A 23,721-nucleotide genomic window follows, 5' to 3' on the forward strand; every position below is an offset into this window, starting at 1 on the left:
CAGAGTGAGGGAATTGATTTCTTGCGAGCGGAATGCACCCGGGTCCATCAATGTGCATAAGGTGCAAGTTGCGAACGTAGCAAGGTGCGGATGCCCAAAAGAAAGGCGGCTCAGGTCGATCAGGGACAGCCGAACAGCTTGACAAAGTGAGCCACAAGAAACAGAGTTACCAACGCTCTGGGACCAGCACATTGTTTTGTACGAGATTTCAATCCCCAGGTTTACATGTTGCCGTCAGACATGGCGTCTCATTTGCGCAGGACTATCTACATCCCTGTCGGTTCCCCCGCCCCTGGGATGGTTGGCTCGACAAGCTTTCCCTTCCGAGCCACATTCCTTGGAGAGCTTGAGCTAAGCACGTAATCCAGAGCGAACTGTGTCTTAGTTTCGCTGGACTAGAGAGATACCCGGCAGTGGCTTGCGGCTAATCCGACAGGGAGGCCTCGGCCGCTATCATCATCGCATTGTTCGTACGGGAGGTACTTGTTACTGGTCACAGAAGTCATATAGTCGTTAACGACAAATGCAGTTCAGCATATAGTGTAATCACAGCATAATTGAAGGAAGAGCCACTGACGTACGAGCTATAGCATCCGTACGAGCGGGAGCAGCCAGTAGCGAATCAGTGTCACCCAGAGGCTGCTGGCCTGGCTGGGTACTGTTAACAGTGGCCTGATAGGACCGAAACGTCCCCGTACGACTCAGCAGAGGTACCTAACCCAGGTAGATTCGTACCCTAGCAGGTCTAGTACGCCGCTGTGCTGGGATGCTACAGTACTACCACAGCACTGTGGCTGAGGCACCCCCACCCGCGTACGACGTTACCCTAGCCTAGGTATCTTGGCCTGGTAGTCCGTTAATGATAACATATCGAGAGGTTACAAATTTCCCAAGATGTCCAACGCGGATTCTGTGCTACTCCTGATACAGCAAAGATACCCCTTTCATACCAGTATTTTGACAGGGACGCCGGGCGAGCTTTAGTGAATGCATCCAGGCGTTAGCTTGCGAATGGCGTCGCGTCCTACACGGTTCAGCCAATGAACACAAGATTATCACAGGTAATCCTTGGACTGTACCTCAGTCCTACCTGCAGCAATCCCCATCGCCACCTTTCAAAGGGGCAGATACGACGAAGCTTGCTATATAGATGAAACTGTGCCTTTGAGTGTGAGGCAGTTCCTACGTAGATGAGTCTGGGGAAGACGTAACGAGATCCCCTGCAACTGCGGTGGCTTTCAGGTTACCTTATCGAGGCAATCGGCTCTACCTAGGTACCGATAAGCATGCAAGCGTCGCTGACCCAAGACGGCCGTTGTGCGACGACGAAGGCGCCTACCGAATGTCGGGTAAACGACGCAGCCGGAATCAGCTGGGATGCGAAACAAGGTTGGGCCAACATCGAGGCACTCAGCTCCTTGAAAGGCCGGGACGAAGGGCTTCTTTATCACGAATCTTCCTGCGACCTTCAATTGACGTGTCGGCCCCATCTTCTCACGCGCCAACGCGACCTCAAATTTCATTAGAACTCCTCGGCCGCGGGGGGCACTTGGAGGCCAATCAGATTGAGCCTAGGGCCCTGTCGGCTGCCACAGGTCCCCCTAGCGCGGCGGGCATCATTGGCTGAGGCTTGCCCCGGGTCGCGGCCCGCAGAAGCTTGGGCTGCCAATTATATTCTGCCGCGCGCCAGATCTTGCAAACTCCAGAAACTCATCGTGCCAGAGACCAAAGCATGAAGCAGCGCTTAGCCAACCCTTCTGCGTGTCCAATACCAATTAAGTACACGACTGCTGGACGCTTGGGTATCCCGCTACCTGGCCGGTGCAATTAGGCCCAATGGTCCTGACTCCGGATGAGATTGGATAACTCAGGCAACATGTCCGGTCTTCTCCCAGGGTCCGCCCTCTTGAATCGCAATGCTACCTCGCGGTGGACGCCCGATTCTCTGGCCATACGATACGAAGTTATATGCTTCTCATCGATCAGGCTTGCCAAGATCGAGTGATTGCGGAGCCACGACCGTGGCCTCGTTCCTCATACAAGACTGTATCCTCTGCCCTCTCGCGGCGATCTCCCGTAGACTCTTGCTCTGTTCTGGCGTGTATCTCCTACTTTCTTGGCTGCTTGATGTCTCTCTGACACCACATTTCCTTTGTGACCCATTGTTGACTATCATGCGTTGATCGCTCCAAAGTCATTGTTTCAGTCTGATTGAGAACCGGCTTCTCTTTGACTCGACCACCTTCTTTCAGTTGCGTTGATGTAATATGAATCTCTAAGGCTCCCGGCCCGTCATCGCAGTCTTCGAGCTTGACCCACCATACCTATAACTTTCCTTTCTCTGAGAGTCTCTTACCGTTTCACATCTCGTAAACTTCGAAGGGATCTTCACCATGCATACGCCATCCGTACTAATAAATCTCCTGCTCCTCTCGGGCGCTTCATCCGCTGTCTCACTTAGGCGCGGACAAAGGTATGATCCCAACTCATCTCGAGGTGTGGCTCAGCTGACATCGTATAGGATAAGACGAGATGAACTGGCAGACGCAACATCTCGGTTGTTCAAGGACCCTGTCTCTAGTACATCGCTTCAAGCGTCCACGATAGCTTCGTCACCACCCACATCAGCAACGCTCTCGGCAGCAGTATCAAGTGCCACACAGTCCACAGTACTAGCCTCTTCCGCTCCAACTAGCTCAGTGTCAATACGATCATTGGAATCGTCACTACTGGCCTCGACGGCCTCGCAGACTGCCTCAGTGCCATTGCCCGCGGGTTCAAGTGCCACATCAGCACCCGCGGCCCAGCCTGAGACGCAAGCCTCCATTCCAGCATCGAACTCCGCAAGCTTGGCCTCGGCCTCGACAAGCGCACCCGCCGGCGTCACTTCAGCTTCATCACTCGAAAGTGGCACTGCTACTGCTAGAAGCTCCGTTTTGGGTACTGTCTCCTCAAGTGTCCAGTTATTCAGTGGATCCGAGGGAATCTCATCGACATCCGTATTTCGCTCCTTTACACTGATTGAGACTACCACATCACAGTCTCTTTCTGTCCCAACGAGCGTGTCTCAATCAGTACCATCGACGGATGCATCAAGCTCTGCGGCGACAGTGGAGTCTTCATCTTCCAGCGGGAGCCTGGCTGCTTCTATTAGTTTGGCCAGCTCTGTGCAGCTTCCGCTTGCCCCTTCTATCACCGGGCCTAGCTCAATCTTAGATACTGCCTCGACGTCGTCTGGCACAACGAGCGCGTCGGAAATAACTACAAGTATCTTCTTGGGCACTGAAACTGTTCTTCCGGAGCCGACAGTCAGTAGCACTCACAGCAGTGTCCCTTTCCTCCCTTCCAGCAGCAGTGCGAGCGAAATCGCAAGCAGACCTTTTGAGACTGGAAGCGCCGTTTCAACAACCGAGTCTTTCTTGTCAACAGGAAGTTCATCAAGTGTGGCTGTGCAGACATCGAGTGTCCTTTCAACATCTAGCTCGGACGACTTCGCATCAAGCAGCTCGCAAAGTCAGCCGTCGGCTACATCAGCTCCTACGTCGGCACCTACGTTGTCTATTGCATCTTCATCCACGTTTGGTAGTGCCACTGGCCCTGTTAGCTCCGGCTCTGCCTCCGTGAGCTTGTCATCCGCTAGCTTCTCCTTGGTCACGAAGTCATCCTACTCATCGACTTTCGTGCAACCAACAGGCAAGGTCAACACCGCAGTGCCGACCGTCATCAGCTCCGCACCACCGACGTCAACAACTGTGGCTGCCGACGTCTATGCCAGCAACTTAGCCGAGGCTCTGAGATACAATGAAGTCTTCAACTCCCTGACTAGTGACTCAGCATGTCAGGCAGGCCAGGCCGCCTGCGTACAAGGCAACATTGGCGAGTGCACGACCTCGGGGTCGTTCTCAATCGTTCCATGCCCCAATAACTCACAATGCTTTGCTTTGCCGATGAACACCACTTCCGGTGTCCAGGTTGGGTGTTACGAGCCTAGTGTTGCAGCCAAGATCCTCGGCGTGGCAGCTTCGGGCACCAGCACTGTTGTGAGCTCGACAACTTCGTCCAGCTTGACTACGGCGAGTACAGGCGAGGGTACCGAAATCACTGTCACTTTTCGGCCCTCGGCGACGACCATCGTTAGCCAAGTCACCGTAACTCCTCCCTCGTCCACCCTGCAGGTCTCTAGTGCAACCGATCCAGCCACCACTTCACAGTCGACGACGGCCACAACCTTAGCCACTCTGACTCGTCCATCAAGCTCTCAAATAGAAGCGACCTCGACTACCTCTACTCTAGCTCAGCCGCCCACAACGACGAACGAATCGTCCACCACGGTCACATCTTCCGCCGTTAGCTCCAGCTCTACTGGAAACCCAGCCACCGAACTCACAGTCCGCCCCGTCACTCTGACAAGGCGCCCGACTGGTCGCAAGCCATCATCAACTTCGGTCCCGGTGAATGGCGGCGTGAAGTTGACGGCCACTGGAAACCCGGACAATGCCGTAACAGTAACTGTCAAGGAGACTGAGACTGTGACAACCACGACTACAACCACAGATCATGAGACCACAACGGCGACAGTGCGGTCATAAAATTCAAGAAGGACGCAAAGAACTGGGGAGATGTATATAGGCAAGGATTGCCATTCGTCGCCCAGCCATCTACTGCCCAAGAAGCATAATAAGCGGCGTCATCTCAGTGTGTAAAAGCAGATTAATACCCTTTCTATAGATACTTTATAATCACTTGACTTCCCATTCGGACCACGTTCACTGCAAATGCTCTCGCTTCTGTTGTTTGGCACTCAATCTAGTGTATTCTAGTATCTGACGGATTCGTTGAGTAGAAAATGGGACTACCCCCAATCGACGATAAGCCAATGCGCTCACTCGAACAATTGTCTAAGGTGGGCCCCATTCTATTTAGCCGCCGAAATGCCATCAGATGTGGTGTGCGGTTGGTTCTCTGCGTGTGAGACCTGCTCCTCTAGCTGCAACGCCTTGTCCCCGACAGGTGTGACGCCGAGATTGGTTGCGCGATGAACATCCATGGTCTCGCGGTTCCAAACGTTGACATAGAGAGGGTATCTAGCACGTTGATTAGTAAAACTGAATCCCTAAACTAGTTGGATCGCATCTTACATCCAGGCCAAAACGTAGCCCATCATGGGGATAGTCATTGCCATGTGGGCGCCAGATCTGTCGACCACCGCACCAGTCATGGCGGGAAACACCATGCCGCCGCTGATGGCCGAGACTAGGAAACTGCCGCCACGCTTTGTGTGTCGACCCAGACCTCGGAGACCGAGTGTGAAGATGGTGGCAAAACAGGCGGACTCGAAGCACAAGACAAGAATCAGGCAGGCAATGGAGGCTGTGCCCGTCGTCGTCATTGCCGGGATGATGAAGACGAAGCACAGCCCAAGGTACAGAGCAAGGATGTATCGAGGTTTGAAAACAGGGCTCATCATCAAGAAACCGGCGATAAATCTGTTCAGTGCATAGAGTCCCTGGCCCACGGCAAGGAGGTCGGCTGCTGGAGTCAGTATCGGCAATCTTACGTTCAATTCAGCTGACCAACTTACATGCTTGTTCGGAGGAGCGGCCAGCCTGAACACAGAACTGGATAAAGTAGTTTGCCACGGCAACCTGAGCTCCGACGTAGCAGAACTGCGACCAGACGGCCAGGAACAGGTTGTACTGCTTCCGCAGCGGGCCCGGGTCGAACTCGCCGATCTCGTTCTCCTGCAGATTCATGTCCGCATCGGTGATCTCGGGCATCGGAGCCAGGAAGAACAGGACAATGAGCAAAGCAACAAATCCTGCGACGCCGAGATAGACCCACTGCACGTTGGCCAGGCCCTGGTCGGTGTCGACGGTGCTCGAGAAGAAAACGCGAGACGCCAGGATGGGTGCAACGAACGATCCGACGCCCTGGATGGCCTGCGCGAGGTTCAGTCTAATCTCACTGTACTTAGGTGGTCCACAAATGGCGAGAAAGCTGTTATTGTGTTAGAACGACTGAACCTAGTTCTGTCGGTGGACGCTTACGGATCAGCAGCGGTTTCTAGAGTAGACAATCCCATGCCGACGACGAACATGCTCCCGCAGAAGCCTCCGAACGACTTCTTGATGCCCGAGGGCCAAAACAGCAGGCATCCCACAGCGAGGACGGCCAAGCCTGAGTACTCAGTTAGATATGTCATTCATGAAGTCGCTTCATATTGTACGTACCCGTCATGAATGTAACTCGGAACCCAAATCTCCTAAGAATGTAGCCCGAGATCGTAGGCGGGCAAACGAAGTAAGCACCGAAGTAGGCGGCCGACAGGCCCGCAGCCATAGAGTTCGAGATGTTCAGTGACTTCTGGAAGTGGGAGTTCAGGACTGACCGGGGGGAGGGTGTCAGCATTGTTGCCGCTATTGATAAGACGGATTCGATCGTGCTCACCGTCGAGAAGACCATACGCAAAACCCCAGAGGAAGAAGAGGATGGTGACTAGGATCCGAGTTCGGTCAGCTTGTGGCCGGAGAGCTACATCATATCACAGCAAAGTAGCTCACCAAGGCCATTGGGGACCAGCGATTGCTTAAGGGTCAGCTGGTGGGCGCTCGTCACCGTATCGTCAGAGACGGTAATCTTTCGCTTGTAGATCGCCATGGTGAGACACTGCGCGCTGCGGTTGTGTAAATGGAAGTGCTCTTGGGGTGACTTGACGGTGATTCCCCAAAAGGATATCGCTCCTTCAAATATGCAGACGGTGACAAGCTAGGCGGCTGTACTCTACTCTTGGGATGCACCGAAAGACAATTATCCCAGTTCAAACCTGAGCGATAGCACGTAGACTGATAGAAACTAATAGACAGACCCTCCCCTTGCAACCAATATGCAGCCTCATCTCCATCTTGCCGGGTCAGCTTATGCATCTCGGCAATTTGGTACAGGGGTGTCGGCCAATGGGTGTCTAGGCATTCAGATCACCCATGCGGCTGAAGAGCGAGCTTGTGCGAGCCTCAGTGCAGAGTTGCTCGTCTATCACAGTGTTTCTCGGGTCAATGACAAGCGAATACCAGGGGTCCAACCCGAGTCCTAGTGACATTGGGGTATGGCTGTTTGCGGGGCCCCGCTAAACCTTCCCCAACTCCTCCACAATCCGGGCTGTCTTGGAGAGTCTAGGCCCCGGCTCAACTCACCACAGCGCCTGGGCGACTGAGATGAGTGCGAGATTTCCGAGACACTGGGAGTCATGTACGAATGGTGTGGTGCCATGAATACGAAGGAGCCGAGATGACCGGCGTAACATTTCATGGGGAACCCCGCACTCTCGTATCATAGCTTTCGTATCACAGCATGAATGGTCTTCCCCGATTTTGAGGTTTAGCTACTTGGGGACAAGCTATTGACATGCATGGTGTAGTTCAAGTGTCTACCGCAGGCCCTTCAAGTACCCAAGATCAGACTATTGTGTCAGGGAGAAATCCAACCTTTGGTTAAACGAGCCACCGCTCCCATCCTCCTAGCTCATCATGGACCGTCATTTCAGTTGGCGTACATAATGTACATCTTACATTTGGTTGACGGGTCTGTATGGTCCCTCTGACCTCGACTAACCCGAGGACTTGGTAAAATAACCGTCCTGGTATACGTATATCATGCATTAGTCTGCCAAGCCCGGTATCACTGGAGGCATGGTTCTTAGCGCAAGCTATAAGTAACTAACTTATAGCCTGGCTAGAAAGGGATTACGATGGCAACGCGAAAGAGGGCTGCGCTTGCCCAAGACCTGCACAATCGCCAACATTCACTACCCTCGGTGTCACTTTGTAGCGCAGCACAGGCTTGTCGAAAGTATCACTGGCTGCCATGTGGCAATATGACTGAGCACGCCCATGGGACACGTAGAGGCGCATTGACAATATCTCCTGCATAATCTTGCATTTTATTATGAAGTATAATGCATTTTGACTAAGAGACCGAGTTCCCCCGAAGTGAATACAGAAGATACAGCAGCGCAATTGCGTGCTCCCAGTTCGCACATCGCAACTTTCCTATGCTTATTGCAGTTCGGCACTATGACGAGCGAGTGACGAGTTCAAGGCCAGAGAAAGATGTTGGGGCCGATCAACTTGAGTATGCCCCAATAGCATCGTCCAAGGTCTTGTCGATGCTAAACTTCTGCTGTTTCAAGCACGCATCCCTTGTGGGGATCAAGCCGATCAAGCCAAACGCAATGTTGTCGACGACTGATTCGATAGAGCGCAATACCGCCGCGACTGCAATGCCCAACGGATTCGGGAATCGCTCGACTGCTGGCTTTCCAGGCTGAACAGCACGGACCTGGGGTACTGTGGCCTCCTGACCCGGGAGCGCGTTGAACCCGCCAAAGCCGAATGACCCGGAGCTGAGCAGGCTCGAGCGCCCAATGAGAATCTCCAGCAGGGCCTGGTGTACGCGAACGAAGTCGATGAGCGCGACGACAATGGTATCACTGTCGCATCCCTCAGGAATGGGGCTAGCAAATTGGATGACAGGTAGCACGGATGTTAGTAATAGCGGGACTCTGCGAAGACCATCGAGTAGGTCAGTCAGGGCCCGGCTTTGAATCTCCGAACTTCTCTTGAGCCCGATGGACTTGGCGGCGTCTTGCAGCTGCTGCGACAGGACTGTCACTTGGTTGAGAGCGTCAATGATCTCCTGCGCCACGTCGTTCACGATCTTGGAGCAGCCCTGCAAATCGCAGATCCCTGGATCGGGCCCACCAGTGGATGACGGTGCTCCGCTCGTCGAAGTGCTAGGTGGAAGATATGGCTCACAAGATCCAAGTAGCGTGGCCAGAATGATAACTTCAGTAGCATTGAGCTGGGTGTTGATAAATGTGGAGGACGTTGGGGAAGCCTGCGGTGGAATGAAGAAGGTTTGGGTGCCCGGAAAGAATGTCCCATTTGGAATGCCAACAACGACGAAAGGTTCAACGATTCCGCATCCTGGAACAGTGCTCGTGAAGGCTGTCCCCTGAGAAGGGATGGGGATCGTGAGAGTACCTGCGGGTGTTGGCGCTCTCACGTAGCTGGCCGAGCCAATAGTGGTAGACAGGATGACTGCAACAACAACGGCTTTCATCTTGTAGGTGTGAAAATGAGGAGATCAGGGACGATATTGGTCTTCGTGCTAGGCAGTAATCAGCGTTGAGTAATGTCATATCAACGGATAAAAAGGATCTAACGTGCAAGCGCCCTTATATAAGGCAGGAGCTACAGCTAGGGCTCTATAAGGATGTATCTTGCGAACGTCTTCGCTTGCTGTGCAAGACTTCCAGGTTTCACAGTTAGGCTGCAATATTCCGTGAAAGTCGACATCGACATTCATGGCTTAGCTTATTGTATCACAAGTCTTGGCTCCGTATCTGGATTTGGAGTTATAACCGCACGAGTACAGAAATTGTATAGTTGGTACCATGATAGAGTCCAAATGCCCCAAGAATCTCTGACCAAATTCATCGGTAATTGCTGCGGCTCCAACTCTGCGGTCATCGCTGAGACGATCCTAATTAAGATGAACAGCCGGGAATTTACAGGTCCAGTCAAACGTATCACGACAGCCGGGTAGATCTGTACCACCTTGTCATGTCAACGTCAAACTTCCATTGGAAAAGTCGAAATTCGAGTCAGCTTTTGGATGTGTTTCGTGCTTTGGCCGTGACACCGCAATATCTCGCATCATACTTTCGAATGATTACTGCAAAATGCCGGTTTAGCAAGGACTGCGCTTGAGTGACCAGTGATCAGTGGCTAGTGATACTTAAGTTGTGGAACATCATCCCTCGATGTCTCCTGGCAGATCTTGTAGCCGAAGTTAATACCTTTGATGAGGTGCTACGTAAGCCATCCTATGGACTCCGCAAATACAACACCCGGTCCATCCGCAGTGAGTTGAACGAAAACGCGAGTAGAGGGCTACATTGGGTTTCCTTACAAGGAATCCGCGATGGTAACTCGTATTGGTGCCGCCTCTATGAGGGCCATTGGTGCTGAACGGAGATACTGCAGTGGACGAACTCGCTTGCATCGTCACAATTACGAACCTAAAAGGATAGCCGTTATTGGTGGCGGTATCACCGGGCTCTCCACGGCTTACTATGCTGCTCAGAAGTTCCCCTCAGCAGAAATTACGATTTTCGAGTCCACGTCGCGACTTGGGGGCGTGATAGAATCGAAACCTATCAGTGTCTCTGGCCCTAGCCCGGGATCCTTCCTCTGTGAAGTTGGGCCTAGAACTCTGCGAGCTAATGCTCCAAGAGCAGTGGTAACCTGTGAACTTGTAAGACAATGATACTAGGTGGCATCGATCTTCGTCTCCTTTTCACCTGTTTCACCGCAAACGTCTCAGAAACTGACTGATTGATACCTAGATTCACCTGCTAGGTTTGACAGATAAACTTCTAAAGGTGCCCAAAGACTCACCGGCGGCTGGTACTCGTTACATCATGTATCCCAAGCGTCTAGTTGCCCTCCCCGCGTCCGACTCTGTACTCATTCGGAGACACATCGCTTCTATCCCAGCGCCAACGACCTTCGGGATGTTCCGTTTACTCCGGATAGCCTGGTTAGCGGTCACGCAGCCGTTGTTCCACGGTGCTCTCTCTGGTGTTCTACAAGATATGTTTATAGCACGAAGGCCCGGTCGGCTCCTGGATGAATCAATTGGGCATTTTGTCAGTCGACGTTGGCACCCAAGCCTGGCAGACAATTTCCTATCCGCAGTCATGCATGGACTGTACGCTGGTGACATCTATCAACTGAGTATGAAAGCTCTGATGCCGAAGATGTGGAGTCTTGAGCTGGCTGCCGAGGCGCACAGGATACGGATGGGACCGCTGCTTGGTTCTGGAGGTATCCTCAGAGCAATGATATGCGCGGGTGACCCGAGACACAGAGAATCTGATGGTAGACCAGCAACCGGAGAGAGCGCGTCGCTTGAGGCCCACCGCAGGGAACACTCCATGCTAGATCACCTCCAGAACGGCATATCGGCAGAATTACAGCAGGACCTTCAAAAAACAAGTGTCTTCAGCTTTGAGGGCGGCATCGAGACGCTGGTAGATGCTTTGGGTAGTGGTCTGAAGAGATATCCCAAGGTAGATATTCAGCTTGGTTCCAAAGTTACACATATATCAACGCGGAACGATGCTATCAAGATCCAGGTACACCTGCTTGGACAAAGGGCCTTTGTCGCACGAAAGGTATCTAATTCGATTGTTAGGTGAATGACGGCATACCTCAAGAATTTGACAGCGTCATAGCTACCATACCGTTTCGCCTGCTAAAGTCTCTGATTCCTTGGCAAAGATCGTTATCATCACTTGCAGCTCCCGCCGTTACTGTCATGGTAGTCACTCTCTGCTTTCGGAGTCCACGACTGAGTCACCCCTATCAAGGCTTCGGATATCTCATCCCCCTTTCCGTCCCGATGAACTGGAATCCTGAGAAAGCTCTGGGTATAGTGTTTGACTCTGACGCGATGCCAGGGCAAGACTCTGGTATCTGTACGGGGACCAAAATCACGGTTATCCTTGGCGGCCATTGGTGGAAAAGCAAACTGGAAAATCAATTACCGAGCAGCAATCAAGGACTGGAAATGGCACGTCAAGTCTTGGCTCGTCATCTTGGAATACGTGCAGAACCTTCGGTTACATGTGTGAGCCTAAAATGCAACGCGATTCCTCAATACACAGTTGGGCACTGCGAAAGGATGAAGGCGGTAAACGAGATATTGCTAAATGAATTCGGCGGCCGGCTTCGGGTGGCAGGATGCGCATATCGCGGGATCGGACTGCACGACTGTGTCTTTTCTGCGAAAAGTTTAGTAGAAACCTTAGCTGTACCACGTTTAACTGGCTTGGAGCAGTTTGCAGACTAGTTGGCCAAGTTGAATTCAGGGCGAGATCTAAACGTAGCCACCAACTGACTAATCAGACTGCTGTCAATATATCTAATAAAAGGCTCTATCTACAAACATGACATTTGAAGTTTGTTAGGGTCACTCATATCGCTCAGCGCTCGGAATGGAATCCTAAAGTATTATATTTCAGACTAAGTAGCTAAGAATCGTTCCTTCATTTCAACATTACATTGTACAGCGTTGAGACTGATTAGCCTGAACTGCAAAGGGGATCGACAAGATCCATGTCCTCAAGCTGAGTCGCCAACTCGTCCCTAGCGAAAACCACCGTCGAACGTGATGTTGTGTCATATTTTGGCCAGGTGAATGACTCATACGAGGGATCCGCGGCAGGTGAAGTGGCAAATGAAAACCAGAGTCCTGTTAAACCTTATGTGTTAGCTTGATGCAAAGTACGAATTCGGATGACCCGCGGGGGACATAGGCCAACTTGCCTTGCATGGCGTGGCTAACGTAGTACTCAAATTGCGTCGAGTTTCCACGGTATTCGAAGTGCGTTCCGAAGATGAGCGGGAGTTCACCTGCGTTGCACCTATCAGTAATCTTCCAAATACTAGCATGTTGGAGGGGTTGAAAACATACCGCTGTGAATAGCACCAATCCAAGGCAGTGGTGTGATGTTGGAGAAATTACCGGTGTACTCATAACGGTACGTCGTTAGACCGCCCGCCAAACGGTTCCTGCAAGGTTACGTAAGTCATCTAAGCCTCCCTCGTCTTCGATTCAAGTGTATCGAGATATACTTACTGGATTTCCTGGAACGTTGGGCAAGTGATAATAGTTGAGGCTGCGTTGATCTCGTCGTCGCTAGGGGTGCTGCCATTTTGGGGAATAGGCACGAAACCACTGCCTTCACGAGAATTTGTACCAATGATAGCCGGAATCTGGGCAACTAGTCCTGTGAGAGCCCTCTCTGTGTTGTTCAAGAAGACCGTGGTGTTGTCGGCACTGGGTCCGAAACTGACGCCGGAGGTGTTTGAATACAGCGCTTGGATAGTTAAAGCATCGACACCCTGCATGCAAGACAACTCGGCTGCAGCATCAAGCCCGCCACACCCAGCGGCAGTAGCCACGGAAGTGAAGTTACTGTACGTGGGATCAGTGGTGAACACAGCGGAACCGCCAGAATCAGCAATAAGACCCGCGACGATAGGATCTTCCGGGTATGCGTATCCGTAGTAGTTCACCGACCAGGCACCCGCAGACTGGCCCCAGAGTGCCATGCGTTCCGGGTCACCACCAAATGCAGCAATGTTGTCACGAGCCCACTCGACCCTGTGGCCATATCAGTAATGAGAAATTATATACCGGTGGGTGTATGCACTTACGCAAGTCTCTGGTCCAAGAGGCCAGCATTTAGCGGCTGGGCTGCAGAGTTGGGAAAGCCAAAAATGTTCAGACGATAGCTGTGTCTCGCGTAAGCGCCTGTTTCTTTCGAAGGCCGATTTCGCGGTTGCCATAGTATGAGCATAGGCAGTGGAAACATACTTGATTGTAACAACTATATGGCCCTGTGTCTGTTCAATCCACTGGGCTGGGATCTGATAAGGCACATTTCCGCTGTTGCCCGTGAACCCTCCGCCGTGGATCCATATGAAAACGGGAAGCTTTTCGCCAGTCGGTCGTAGGGGTGCAAACACGTTGACAAAAAGACAATCCTCGCCCACCTCCGGATCTGCGTTGTAAAACTCGGGAATCAAATCGTAGACGCTGGTGCTTGCGCCGCCGCTTGCCTTTGGAGGCAGACAGGAAGCACCGAATTTGGTCGCGTTCACCGGCCCGTCGGATACGTATGGGGTCGGCGGCTGGAACCTCAGGGCTCCCACAGGCGGCTTAGCGTAAGGGATACCCAGAAACTGCCTGACATTGGGCGCTGTGGCGTTGATTGCCCCGGTGAGCTCACCACTGGTGGTCTGAACGGTCAGGCCTGCACCGGAGTTGCATTTAGACTTTGCGGCTACACCGGCCGCCAGGGCAGCGACCAATGCCGGCAACAGGCGACTGAACGACATCTCACACAATATGTTTAATTGAACGATTGGGGAGCAGACTTGACTGCCACAAACACTCAGTCGCCTAGAAAAGAGGGTGAGCGGCTGCCCATAGCATCCCCTCCGACTCTGTTATAAATACAGATCCGCAGTCCACCACGTCCGCATGAGGTGCCGGGCTAGGTGCCGCTCCATGGTAGCAGCTACGTCAATGACTCCGCTCTCAAGTTTGGCCGTTGATACAACTAGGCCCGGCCTATCCTTCCCAGGGGAGAAACATACGGGGCAAGGAACGGGGTTTGGCCCAGGTGGAATTTGATTACCGAGGAGTCGTGTGTGGGGAGACCTGGATACCCCACGTGCGCTGCACCCCAGATTCCGTCGAGTCTGGAGAAGACCGGTGTCGAGGAACTAGAGTGCGGGCAGCCCATTGCCGACCCAGACCCCAATACAACGCCATACCCGGGCGTCAGTATCTCAGGACTGTATGCAAAGCACGTTGGACAAACCACAGCGCGCAAAGATGGAAACGTTCAACTGGGTTGAAATGTTTCGTTTGCGCATCGATTCCTGACTAGCACTAGTCAGTTACCCCCGGCACCTTGGCAGGCCGTTAAACATGGTAGAAGGAAAAAGCCCCGATTTTACCTTTCACCGATCTGCACGTCATGTCGGGCCAACCTCGGCGAAGTTCACGATGCCTAGTGTGGTACGGGGCACTTCGTACAGATCTCTATTGCTGGAAAATCCCGGACCCCGCTCACAGGTCGGTCGGTCGGTCTGGTCACCGGCTGCTAGGGGCTACGGCCAATCTCGAAACCTTTGGTCTGCCGGCAGAGTCAAAGGGGCCAGAGCGCCGATGAGGAGGCCAACAGCGCTCCAGCATGCAATGACAAATACCCTGCTTCTTTTCTTCTGCAAATATACCAGAACGAACAACACGCCCACTGCGCTTGTTGATAACCACGTTACCAAGAACATGAAAGTGCTGTTGTCTAAGCCCCTGATTGTGCAGCATGCAAAAGGCAAGGCAACTGACGCGAGGAATCCAATGAACCACCACCTGTCTTTGGCAAGCCATCTAGAATAGGCTTTCCAAAGGCTATTGTCTGAGGTCTGGAATTGTCCACGAAAGCTCACCGAACCCCCACGGATGGTTTTGCGCACCTCGACGTCGATCTCTTGGTTGACAATGGCTTTGGTATTGATATTGGCTGTCGTCATTTCGCTCCTCATCGTCTCGGAGACTATAAGCACTGTCACAAGTTCTGGTCATTAGTTCTGCTGCTTGCCTCTGAACCCGTTGCTGCCCCTATGGTACTCTCTGTTGGGCCGTATCATGGGCTTCAAAATGCTGACCCTTCTCTCATCGAGTTTCAAAAAAGAATTGCAGTGACTTACAGGACTTCCATACGTTAGGCACACCTGTATTGGGAGATTTTGGCAGTTTCCAATAAGCTCTTTGCCACATAACAAATATTCCGATGCTCCAAACAAGCAGCAACATAGTCGCGATGAATGCCTGCAAGAACGAAAACCCCCACTGAAACACCTGGTATCTTTAGTCTTGATTTGTCAAAAGCATCGATGCCGCTCCACACGTACGTCTGGCATTGGTTGGCAAACACCACTTCTTTGGATGCCAGTGGTATTGTAAATGGTCTTCGAGTTTGGTGTAACAAATTGAAGCACAGTTTCCGTGTCTGGACATCCCGGCCAATCCGCGTTAGATGAGAAGTAGGATGACACTTTCAGCATTGGGGTACCAAGGGGCACATCTTCGATTGCTGGTGCGTATTCTCGCCAGGTAGTGTTCATGTCAACGTTTCTACTGGTACACCCAAATTTTTTGATATCTTATTCACCGCGTGAGTAGTTGTTGCAAGCAGCTAATGCTACAAAGCTCGTTAAGCATGTGATGATGTCAGAAGGTGCTCACAAGTAGAAGTTGCTGCAAGCAAGTTGCAGTGACTGTCTTTTGTACAGTCATACTGATTCCTCCACTTAGGAAAGCGTTTCAGGTCTGGTAGTGGATTAGATAAGCTATTGCTAGAAAGCAGGAAATCATCTTCGGTTCGGTTAGTTATTTGCAATTGTTGGGTGGTTCTTACTCACTAGAAGAACCAGCCACATCCCAAAACGTGATGAAATAGTTGTCATTGGTAAGGTTTATCCTTGTTGCATCGTGGATAATATATGCCAGGGGTGCAAAACTGGAGTAAAGTAACATATTGCCCGACTGGTCCGGCACGAAAGCTTCAATGACTGGTGCGTACCCAGTCATTGCACTAGCGATGCTTGGCCACGCAACTATCAAAAGCATAGAGAACAGGATGAACATCATATAGAGCCATGAATCTAAGCGCTTTCGAAAAATGAAATCTCTGCCGATGCGGATAATAGCCAGCAATGAGGGCTCTCGCAGCACAAATATTTCGAGGAATGTGTTGTATGTGACCGGTTTAGAGGACATTGAAGTCGACAGATGGTATGCAAATGCACCCCAAGATAGGTAGGCCAACAATGATTGTCCTACACGTCCAACTACCTGAGTAAATATTAGGGAACAGCCATTTGTCAATATATGTATTATAGCTTACAACATCCCAAACCAAATCAATGAATTTGGCATAACCAAAAGATAATCGTCCGAAACCAACCGTAATTTGGAAGAAACCCGAAGTTGTCCATACATTGTAATCATTCTGGAACAGGCTGAAGGATCCATCAGGCTGACAAGCAGACACGTTGTGGTTCTGTTGATTTGTCACCATCTGTGGAAGTAGTATGCTTGTTGCGAAAAGACAAGAGGTCCAGACCAGAAACAGAACCCACAATGCAGACGAGGAGGCATAATTTATTTGCCGGAAATCATCGGTAAGATCTTTCCAGATTCGAGAGACCGGCCATGAGACCATGATAGGGGTTTGTGATATTTTGGAAAGTCTTCTTCCTGTAGTGTTCACCCGATAAAACGTGTACCCCATTGGAACAGATGCCAGATGGCGTTGGATAGAAGCAAGCCAGCAAAATAGTGAATAGGCATTATAGTTTTATCCAGTGGTAAGACGCTAGTATCATCACCTCGATGAATCTGCCTTACCATGCAAGCAATAAAGGGGCGCAGTAAGGGGGTGGCACGGTCTCTATATATTTGACATGTTGCAACTGCAGCCCCCATTACAGCCTTGACTTGGAAGCGACCGAATTTGAGATAAATCGCTTATTGGGCAAGAAATGACGCTCTTTTCGGTAGTGTCATTGCGAATGGACTTTTATCATTGTATATATAGCCCTCGTTTTCAGCTGAGGTTGGATACCCTATAGTGTACAGGAGATGCTTTACCTAGATTGCTACTCGTAGGGCCAAAGGCGTTGACAATTCGTGACCAATGCAATGTGCGAAGTAGGCTGCTTCCGCCCCCACCGCCCCTGGCTTGACTGCCAGTCCTTGCCAAGCATGCACGGCGTCAGCATTTTCCCAATCACGGATGGATCGACGAGACCGGGGCCCAGCAACTGGAGCACTTCGCAGAACCGCCAATTTGGTTTCGGCAACCTCCTCTAGTCTTTAGCTGCAGACATTCTAGTCTCGATATCGGATAAACTGTGTCTTTGCTAGTGGAGTGCGCAGCCTCCGTTGCAACCTGCCCAAGTTCCGACCTGTGCTGCATGATTTTCTAGCCCTGAAGCCCGCTCGCAACGATGCCCACTGTGCATCGGCGCGGATACCACAACTGATGCCTCAACAATGGTGACATCCACGATCATTACTCTACTGCCAGTGTAAAATGAGGACTCAGCGTAGTTGCCAGCGATGGGATCCGCCGCCGAGGCGGCCGGCTGAAGATTTCGCTCAATATCATGCAGGGCCGACCATCTCCTTCGGGGCTGAATCTTGCATGCAATATTGACAACATGGGCCTGTGATTGGTTCCGTAAGCGGCGAGGCTCTGAGCGCGTCACAGCAGGCTTACGCTGGCTGCATTCAATTTGTCGTGACACCTGTTGTGAAAAGATTCATCCTTTCTGTGCCATCATCGCGTGTTTCGCAGAGAAGCGCGCCCCCATCGGGTTGACGCATTGGTGATACAAGAACCATGAGCTGGAACGGAACATTCGTGGTGTTGCCCATTGAGTGGGGGAGCAAGGGTATCACACTGCCAGAATGGCTGAACCTCCTCACTCTCTCCCTCGCTCCGATTATTGTGCATATCGTCGCTGGGGCACCTCGCCCATCGTACCTGTGCCAATCTCGACCCAAATGGCACGACCTCATCTGCAACTTCAATCCGACGTCGATACTTTGGCGTTATGCCGCAATCACCGACAGGCGGATTCGCTCGCCGACGTGGACTGTTGTGGATGTGGCAGCAAGCAACGCAGTCTTCTGGACCTCAAATGGGTGGAACGGAGCTGACAGCATGGTGTCGGCCAGTCTCCCTTTTGCGACTCGTTTACCCGAGAAACCCCGAGTCCAGTTCTTCTCGATAGAAATGGGGAAAACTGTAATCACGGTTGTCCAAGGGATCCAGGCCTTTGCTTCGTTGCTGGGTCTGTTCACACACCAAGGCGACTACACCACCATCGATGCCGTCAGCGGACTCTTTATACCAATTGCGCTGTGCGGCTTGCTACGCCTATTCCCAGCTCGCTGGTTGACGGATGACTTTTACTACACAGTAATAGCCGACGACCAAATGTCGACGTACCCCGGGACCTCGGGGACTTCGTTCGTTGATACAGATGGGAGGCGCCACTCGGTTGATAGCCTTATCCAAGCTCCTAATGAAGGGTTCTCTCCACCGGGGTATGGCCTTTTCTCTCCAGCACTTAGCTGGCGGCGCCAGTCGCTAAGCACGATATTCAAGGTGTTCTACATAATACCTTTTCTATGTGCATGGACACTCGCGTTCTTGTTCATTACGCCTTGGGTATCGACAGTCAATACCCCTGGTGTCTGGAGCTTGACTTCGTATATGCTAGGATTGTTCTACATGTTCATTTTGACGCCAACTATACTGATCTACGTAAGCTACTGGATTCGCGGCTACACAACCACTACCCTCATACCATGCATATCTTCGTCATGGTACAAAGTATACTCGCTTCTGGTGTTGATCTGGATGTTGTTGCTTGTATGCCTCTCCTCGATAGAGACAAGGAAAAGCGTTTGTGGCAAGTATACAGCGATGCCAGAGAGATACGGCGACCCTTGTGCAACGGGCAACATCAAAGTGGTACACGTCGGATGGGACGTCGGCAATACTTTTGGCCTGGCACAGAACTTGACCATAGAAGGCCAATTTGTAGTAGCCAACTTCACGGGTACTTGTATGGGTGCGTTTTCCTTTATGGAGAGCGGGAAAAACGCAACGCTCTTAGAGCTTGGAGCCTCAGCAACAGGGAGAAAGCGAAATAAGCAAAAAGAGCTGATGTGATGCTGTCAACACGCACACAGAGAGGTTTATTTCTACGAAACCAAATATATAATTAGGTAATCTGGTGCCGGCGGTCTTTAGTGAATGCAGGTTTTAATGGAGTTGGTGAGTGCAAGATGAAAAGTACAGAAACACAAAAGGATCTCGACATCCTGTCGCCATAGAAACATCAGCAGCTAGCCTCCTACATTTCCCACTCGACCCTCGGGCTAGTCATTGAATAGAATCACTTGATGTCTAACAGCTCCAGGTACTGGTTGACTACCTCCCTTAACATCACTTCTAGACTCTTTGACTTGATACCGAGCCGGGTCTCAACCTTAGACATATCCATATGCAGGTTCGGTTTGGTGATGAAGTGCCCGTTGTTTAGAAGCACACCCTTCTTGACTTCGCTTGGCCACATGGTCGATACCATTTCATTGAGGTCCTGCCATTTAACGGTTATGCCAAACGTGAATGTCTCAATGCTTCTGTTAGGACCCTCGGTTGGCGTAGAGACCAGGTCCTTGTCCAGAGCCTTTAAGTGAGCCTCCACAATATCGTCGAGATGATAACCTCCCCCAAACTCCAGCACATCTGATGTGGTATTCCCTGTCACGGAGCGCAACAACATTGCGTTGCTTGTGGCGAGGAGATCTTCTGGCTTTCTTGCTAGTACATGTCGTCCGAAAATGAAAGTGGGGGCCAAGTTCACCAGGTCAAATCCCAGACCATGAACGCCTTTCTTTGCCTCCCGCATCCACTCCAGACTTCGCCGTAGTGCCGCTGTCTTTCCCGCGCAATATGCTGTCAATATTGTGCTGTACGGTGGTTGAAACTCCTCGTTCAAGGAAGCCTCGTTGATTACCAGTTCTGTAGGTGGGATATACGGTCCGCTGAGGAGTTCTGGAGCTACAAAAGCCCCTAAAGAACTGAGAGAGACAAAGCGTTTCACCGTGCCTGCACGCCGCGCACTCTCAAGTGCTGAGACGACGTTGACTATACTTGGCGTAATTATTTCTTCTTCGTATTTCTCGGGTGGAATATACGTGAACGGCAATGATGCAGCGCAATGAATGACGAAGTCAGCGCCGTTAGCGGCTTCATCGAGGGAGCCGGAAACGGTGAAGTCTGGCACGACGAAGTATTTGCATCGACTCAATAAAGCTTTGCCGAGGGCCAGTATAGCAGGGGCCGTCTGTAGCTGGTCAACTTTGGCCATACTCCGCGCTACTATGTGAAGCGAGTAGCCATCCCGCAAGGCTGCTATAAGAATCGCGGGGCCAATGAAACCGGTACCACCGGTTAGCAGAATTGTTCCTTTCGCCATGACCGTGGCGGTGACTCGCAGAAGACTGTGACTTTCTTGGTACCCTTTCGAGATCACTGTTGTGTATTGGCCAATCTTAAATACTTTTCAGTCTCCCCAGTCTTGTCCAATCAGGTAACTTTGCCCGGTCAGCTGAATAGGGGTGATCGCTATTTGGCACCGAATCTGTTACCCCACTCCGTCTTGAGACTCATGGACTTTCTTCGGATTGGACAGTTGTAACAATGCGAGTGCTTGAGTTTCCATATGCATCTTTTTCTTTTTTGTTTTCTTCTTTTCTAGTCATTCCTCTCGGGCCCGTTGCAATTGTGCCTACGGCTAAACTCTTAGTACATGCTGCTGACGTGAGGTGAGATATTTCAGGGGCATCTCGCTTGGCAAGTCTCCGTTCAACAGTGTTCATTGGTGCCAGCAAACTCTTCATCGAATCCAAGACTTAGGCTGGCTTATCTGACAGCAGAGATCGACAGCATTCGACCGCAACCAATCACTTGCCATTGATAAGACCCAAGTGTGGTTCGTTAACAGTCAATAAAGACCGCTTTAAGATTGATGAGAGAAACTTGCTAATGACTTTTAGGTCATATGGAATGGCGATGAGTCTGGCAACGTTGACAGGTTGCATTTGTATGTGCTAAAGCGAAGGCATCAGGGTAGAGTCAAGTTTCTCTTACTGTATCTGCACTTTGAAACGCAGTGTAACTCGGAGGCGGAAGAAATAGCGACAGCAATCGCAAAATTCTCGTTGTAAGTAGGCAGGCGGAAGCCGGACTCGAAAGCCTATGAAGTTAGTCAATGGCAGGATACATACGACCGAATGCAGTTCGATCGCAGTGGGAAAACGCAACCAGCGGTGCGCGACTAAACTCGTTAGATTGCTCAAGATCCAGTATATTTACTAGGCCATCCGATCCGAAGATATCTCACGCCGGCACCTTCGAGAAATCAGGAACACATCCACACCATTGCGTTGCTAACTCGTCAACTAGCTTTGGCTTCTACAGGCCCTCGTCGCTCAGGTAGCTCCATGTTCTGTTCTATGGCCAAATCTGCCGGCCCCCCGGTTTGATATGACAAAAATGTCTGTATACTTGATGGCCACTACGGCCTGGGACTGGATAAGGTCACAATCTTCATCAACCATTACTCATTTCACCGCTTTACTCAGTACTGTCAGCGTTTGGACGCCAGACGAGGGTATATGGGCGGGCTTTTAGCGGTGCAAACTACCCCCATGTTTCAGCCGGATTGAAAATTATAGTAAAGTCTTCCAGCTTAACAGCCGCATTCCATCGGCCCAATGTGGGCCAGAAGTTCTGGTAGAACTCATCGCCAACTGCATTTACATCCTCACCTGCAACCGCATCCCCGGCGCCCTGGTCCAGATCCACCATCGCCACGCCCGGCGTCGTATCCTGCAGTGCCAGCACAGTGTTGCCCCACGTTTCAGTTCCAGGCAGCTCACCGTAACTTCCGCTGCCCGAGGGCAGGGGCGCTTGGTTCAGCCTGACCGGCACGCCCTCGGGGATCAAAGGGGAACTGAAGTTGACCGAGAGATCGGGGCTGACATCGGGATAGATGATGGCCTGGAAGAAGGGCTTGTCGGCCGGAGATGCCTCACTTTCGTCGCCGGTGGTGTCGTGTGGATAGAGTTTCAGAGTGGTGCTTCCGTCAGCGTTATCGGTCCAGTTGAACGAGGCGAGATGTTTGGGAATGTTCCAGTTGGCGCGGCCATTGTAGCACGTGTACTTCTGGCTGACGTACATGCGCGAGACCCGCAAGTCCGTTTGGGGAAGGCCCAGATACGGACCTGAGTATGTAAATGCCCCTGGTATGAGGACGAACTCATCGTACGGACCGACGGGGGTGTCGGTGTACCGGATCATTTGAATGGCGCCAACAATACCTGTGTATAGCCCCGCCGTCGCCTTTGAGCCCTGTTGGCGTTCAAGGGGCGAATCCGTTTTCTCAGGCAATGATAAGGCGGCCGGCAGGGGAATCGCCCAGCCGGTCCCGTGGAGGGTCCATGGTGCTGGCACGAGCTCAATGGGGTCTGTGCAGTTGTTGGTCCAACAGCCACCGCTGCCGTTTGCGACTGTTTTGGTTACAAGACTGCTGAGCAAGGCCCAGCTGAAGGAACCGAAAAGCATGTTCACTGGAGAATGGAATAGAAGATGAGAGAGCGCGAGAGGGAAATGTGGGCTCATGTTGAGCTTCTTCTTCTCAGTCGTAGTTGAAAAACTCTAGAATCATGTATACTATGCTTTTTTGGGTGGCAAGTGAATATTGCTGGACTCAATTGTTGCGTCAACCGAGATCCTTGGTCCAAAAGGAACCCCGGACATTTCAAGGTGAACAAGAGAGGAGAAGATGTAACCAGGGTTACATAGAAACCCCGGACTGGGTTTCAACGTTTCCTCAATTCGGCCATCACCTCGGCCGATTGAATTGCTCGATATACTCGACCGGGCGGCTCAGGGAAGCGGAGCCGGTTTGACTGTAACACTTTATCACGATAATGGCCACGGCTCGATCCATCAGTAGCTTGAAGAAAGAGGGGGAAAAGCGGTGATAGGAAGAAGGGCCAGTCCATGCCCACCCCTCGTTCTTCAAATGTGGATTTCAATCCGGATCGTTGTTGTTCTGGGCTGAACGCACGTAACCCACGACATCGCCGTACTTCTGTCAGCCCAGAACGCAACTAATTACGTCAATGCTCGTGGACTGCTATGCCGGTCCGCATACACCGTTCCCGGTTTCCAGCCCGAAATGAGCGGAGATGGAGGCTGAATCGGGCAGCCATTTTCGGGGGAGGATCCACCAGAGAGGCATGGCGGATTTCAATGAGATCGGACATGTCATTATTCCCGGTCTAATTCCAGTATTTCAATGGCGAGGAGAGAAACTACACAGTAAGCTATAGGAGACTGAGAGATGTATTTCTGCATGTGAAATCCGCTGTTGCACGACTGCCATGGTAGTAATGCAACTGTTCCCGAGGTCCTCGACTGGAATTGTGACC

General features: G+C 51.5%; 8 protein-coding genes across 8 annotated transcripts; 3 read left to right on the forward strand and 5 right to left on the reverse strand.

The window, feature by feature from the left end:
• Nucleotides 1–2,393: 2,393 nt before the first annotated feature.
• JN550_004368 (uncharacterized protein) lies at nucleotides 2,394–4,589 on the forward strand (the record flags this gene model as incomplete). The annotated part of the gene is made up of 2 exons (XM_049315875.1): nucleotides 2,394–2,473; nucleotides 2,522–4,589. 2 exons carry the CDS (start codon nucleotides 2,394–2,396, stop codon nucleotides 4,587–4,589), a joined length of 2,148 nt encoding a protein of 715 aa, XP_049173440.1.
• A 326-nt stretch (nucleotides 4,590–4,915) lies between these two features.
• On the reverse strand, nucleotides 4,916–6,657 carry JN550_004369 (uncharacterized protein; the record flags this gene model as incomplete). Its single annotated transcript, XM_049315877.1, has 7 exons — nucleotides 4,916–5,084; nucleotides 5,139–5,529; nucleotides 5,582–5,997; nucleotides 6,048–6,177; nucleotides 6,231–6,383; nucleotides 6,448–6,495; nucleotides 6,561–6,657. 7 exons carry the CDS (start codon nucleotides 6,655–6,657, stop codon nucleotides 4,916–4,918), a joined length of 1,404 nt encoding a protein of 467 aa, XP_049173441.1.
• Nucleotides 6,658–8,118: 1,461 nt separating this feature from the next.
• On the reverse strand, nucleotides 8,119–9,117 carry JN550_004370 (uncharacterized protein; the record flags this gene model as incomplete). The annotated part of the gene is made up of 1 exon (XM_049315878.1): nucleotides 8,119–9,117. One exon carries the CDS (start codon nucleotides 9,115–9,117, stop codon nucleotides 8,119–8,121), a length of 999 nt encoding a protein of 332 aa, XP_049173442.1.
• An 864-nt stretch (nucleotides 9,118–9,981) lies between these two features.
• On the forward strand, nucleotides 9,982–11,695 carry JN550_004371 (uncharacterized protein; the record flags this gene model as incomplete). The annotated part of the gene is made up of 4 exons (XM_049315879.1): nucleotides 9,982–10,314; nucleotides 10,406–11,197; nucleotides 11,257–11,382; nucleotides 11,522–11,695. 4 exons carry the CDS (start codon nucleotides 9,982–9,984, stop codon nucleotides 11,693–11,695), a joined length of 1,425 nt encoding a protein of 474 aa, XP_049173443.1.
• Nucleotides 11,696–12,318: 623 nt separating this feature from the next.
• JN550_004372 (uncharacterized protein) lies at nucleotides 12,319–13,967 on the reverse strand (the record flags this gene model as incomplete). Its single annotated transcript, XM_049315880.1, has 5 exons — nucleotides 12,319–12,476; nucleotides 12,538–12,635; nucleotides 12,703–13,230; nucleotides 13,284–13,361; nucleotides 13,444–13,967. 5 exons carry the CDS (start codon nucleotides 13,965–13,967, stop codon nucleotides 12,319–12,321), a joined length of 1,386 nt encoding a protein of 461 aa, XP_049173444.1.
• A 4,079-nt stretch (nucleotides 13,968–18,046) lies between these two features.
• On the forward strand, nucleotides 18,047–19,387 carry JN550_004373 (uncharacterized protein; the record flags this gene model as incomplete). The annotated part of the gene is made up of 1 exon (XM_049315881.1): nucleotides 18,047–19,387. The coding sequence occupies one exon, from the start codon at nucleotides 18,047–18,049 to the stop codon at nucleotides 19,385–19,387; it is 1,341 nt and encodes a 446-aa protein (XP_049173445.1).
• A 226-nt stretch (nucleotides 19,388–19,613) lies between these two features.
• JN550_004374 (uncharacterized protein) lies at nucleotides 19,614–20,699 on the reverse strand (the record flags this gene model as incomplete). Its single annotated transcript, XM_049315882.1, has 1 exon — nucleotides 19,614–20,699. The coding sequence occupies one exon, from the start codon at nucleotides 20,697–20,699 to the stop codon at nucleotides 19,614–19,616; it is 1,086 nt and encodes a 361-aa protein (XP_049173446.1).
• A 1,226-nt stretch (nucleotides 20,700–21,925) lies between these two features.
• JN550_004375 (uncharacterized protein) lies at nucleotides 21,926–22,849 on the reverse strand (the record flags this gene model as incomplete). The annotated part of the gene is made up of 1 exon (XM_049315883.1): nucleotides 21,926–22,849. One exon carries the CDS (start codon nucleotides 22,847–22,849, stop codon nucleotides 21,926–21,928), a length of 924 nt encoding a protein of 307 aa, XP_049173447.1.
• Between the last annotated feature and the right edge of the window lie 872 nt (nucleotides 22,850–23,721).

Source organism: Neoarthrinium moseri, assembly GCF_022829205.1.
Source record: "Neoarthrinium moseri strain CBS 164.80 chromosome Unknown scaffold12_Wmoseri_CBS_16480, whole genome shotgun sequence".
NCBI classification, from domain to species: domain Eukaryota; kingdom Fungi; phylum Ascomycota; class Sordariomycetes; order Amphisphaeriales; family Apiosporaceae; genus Neoarthrinium; species Neoarthrinium moseri.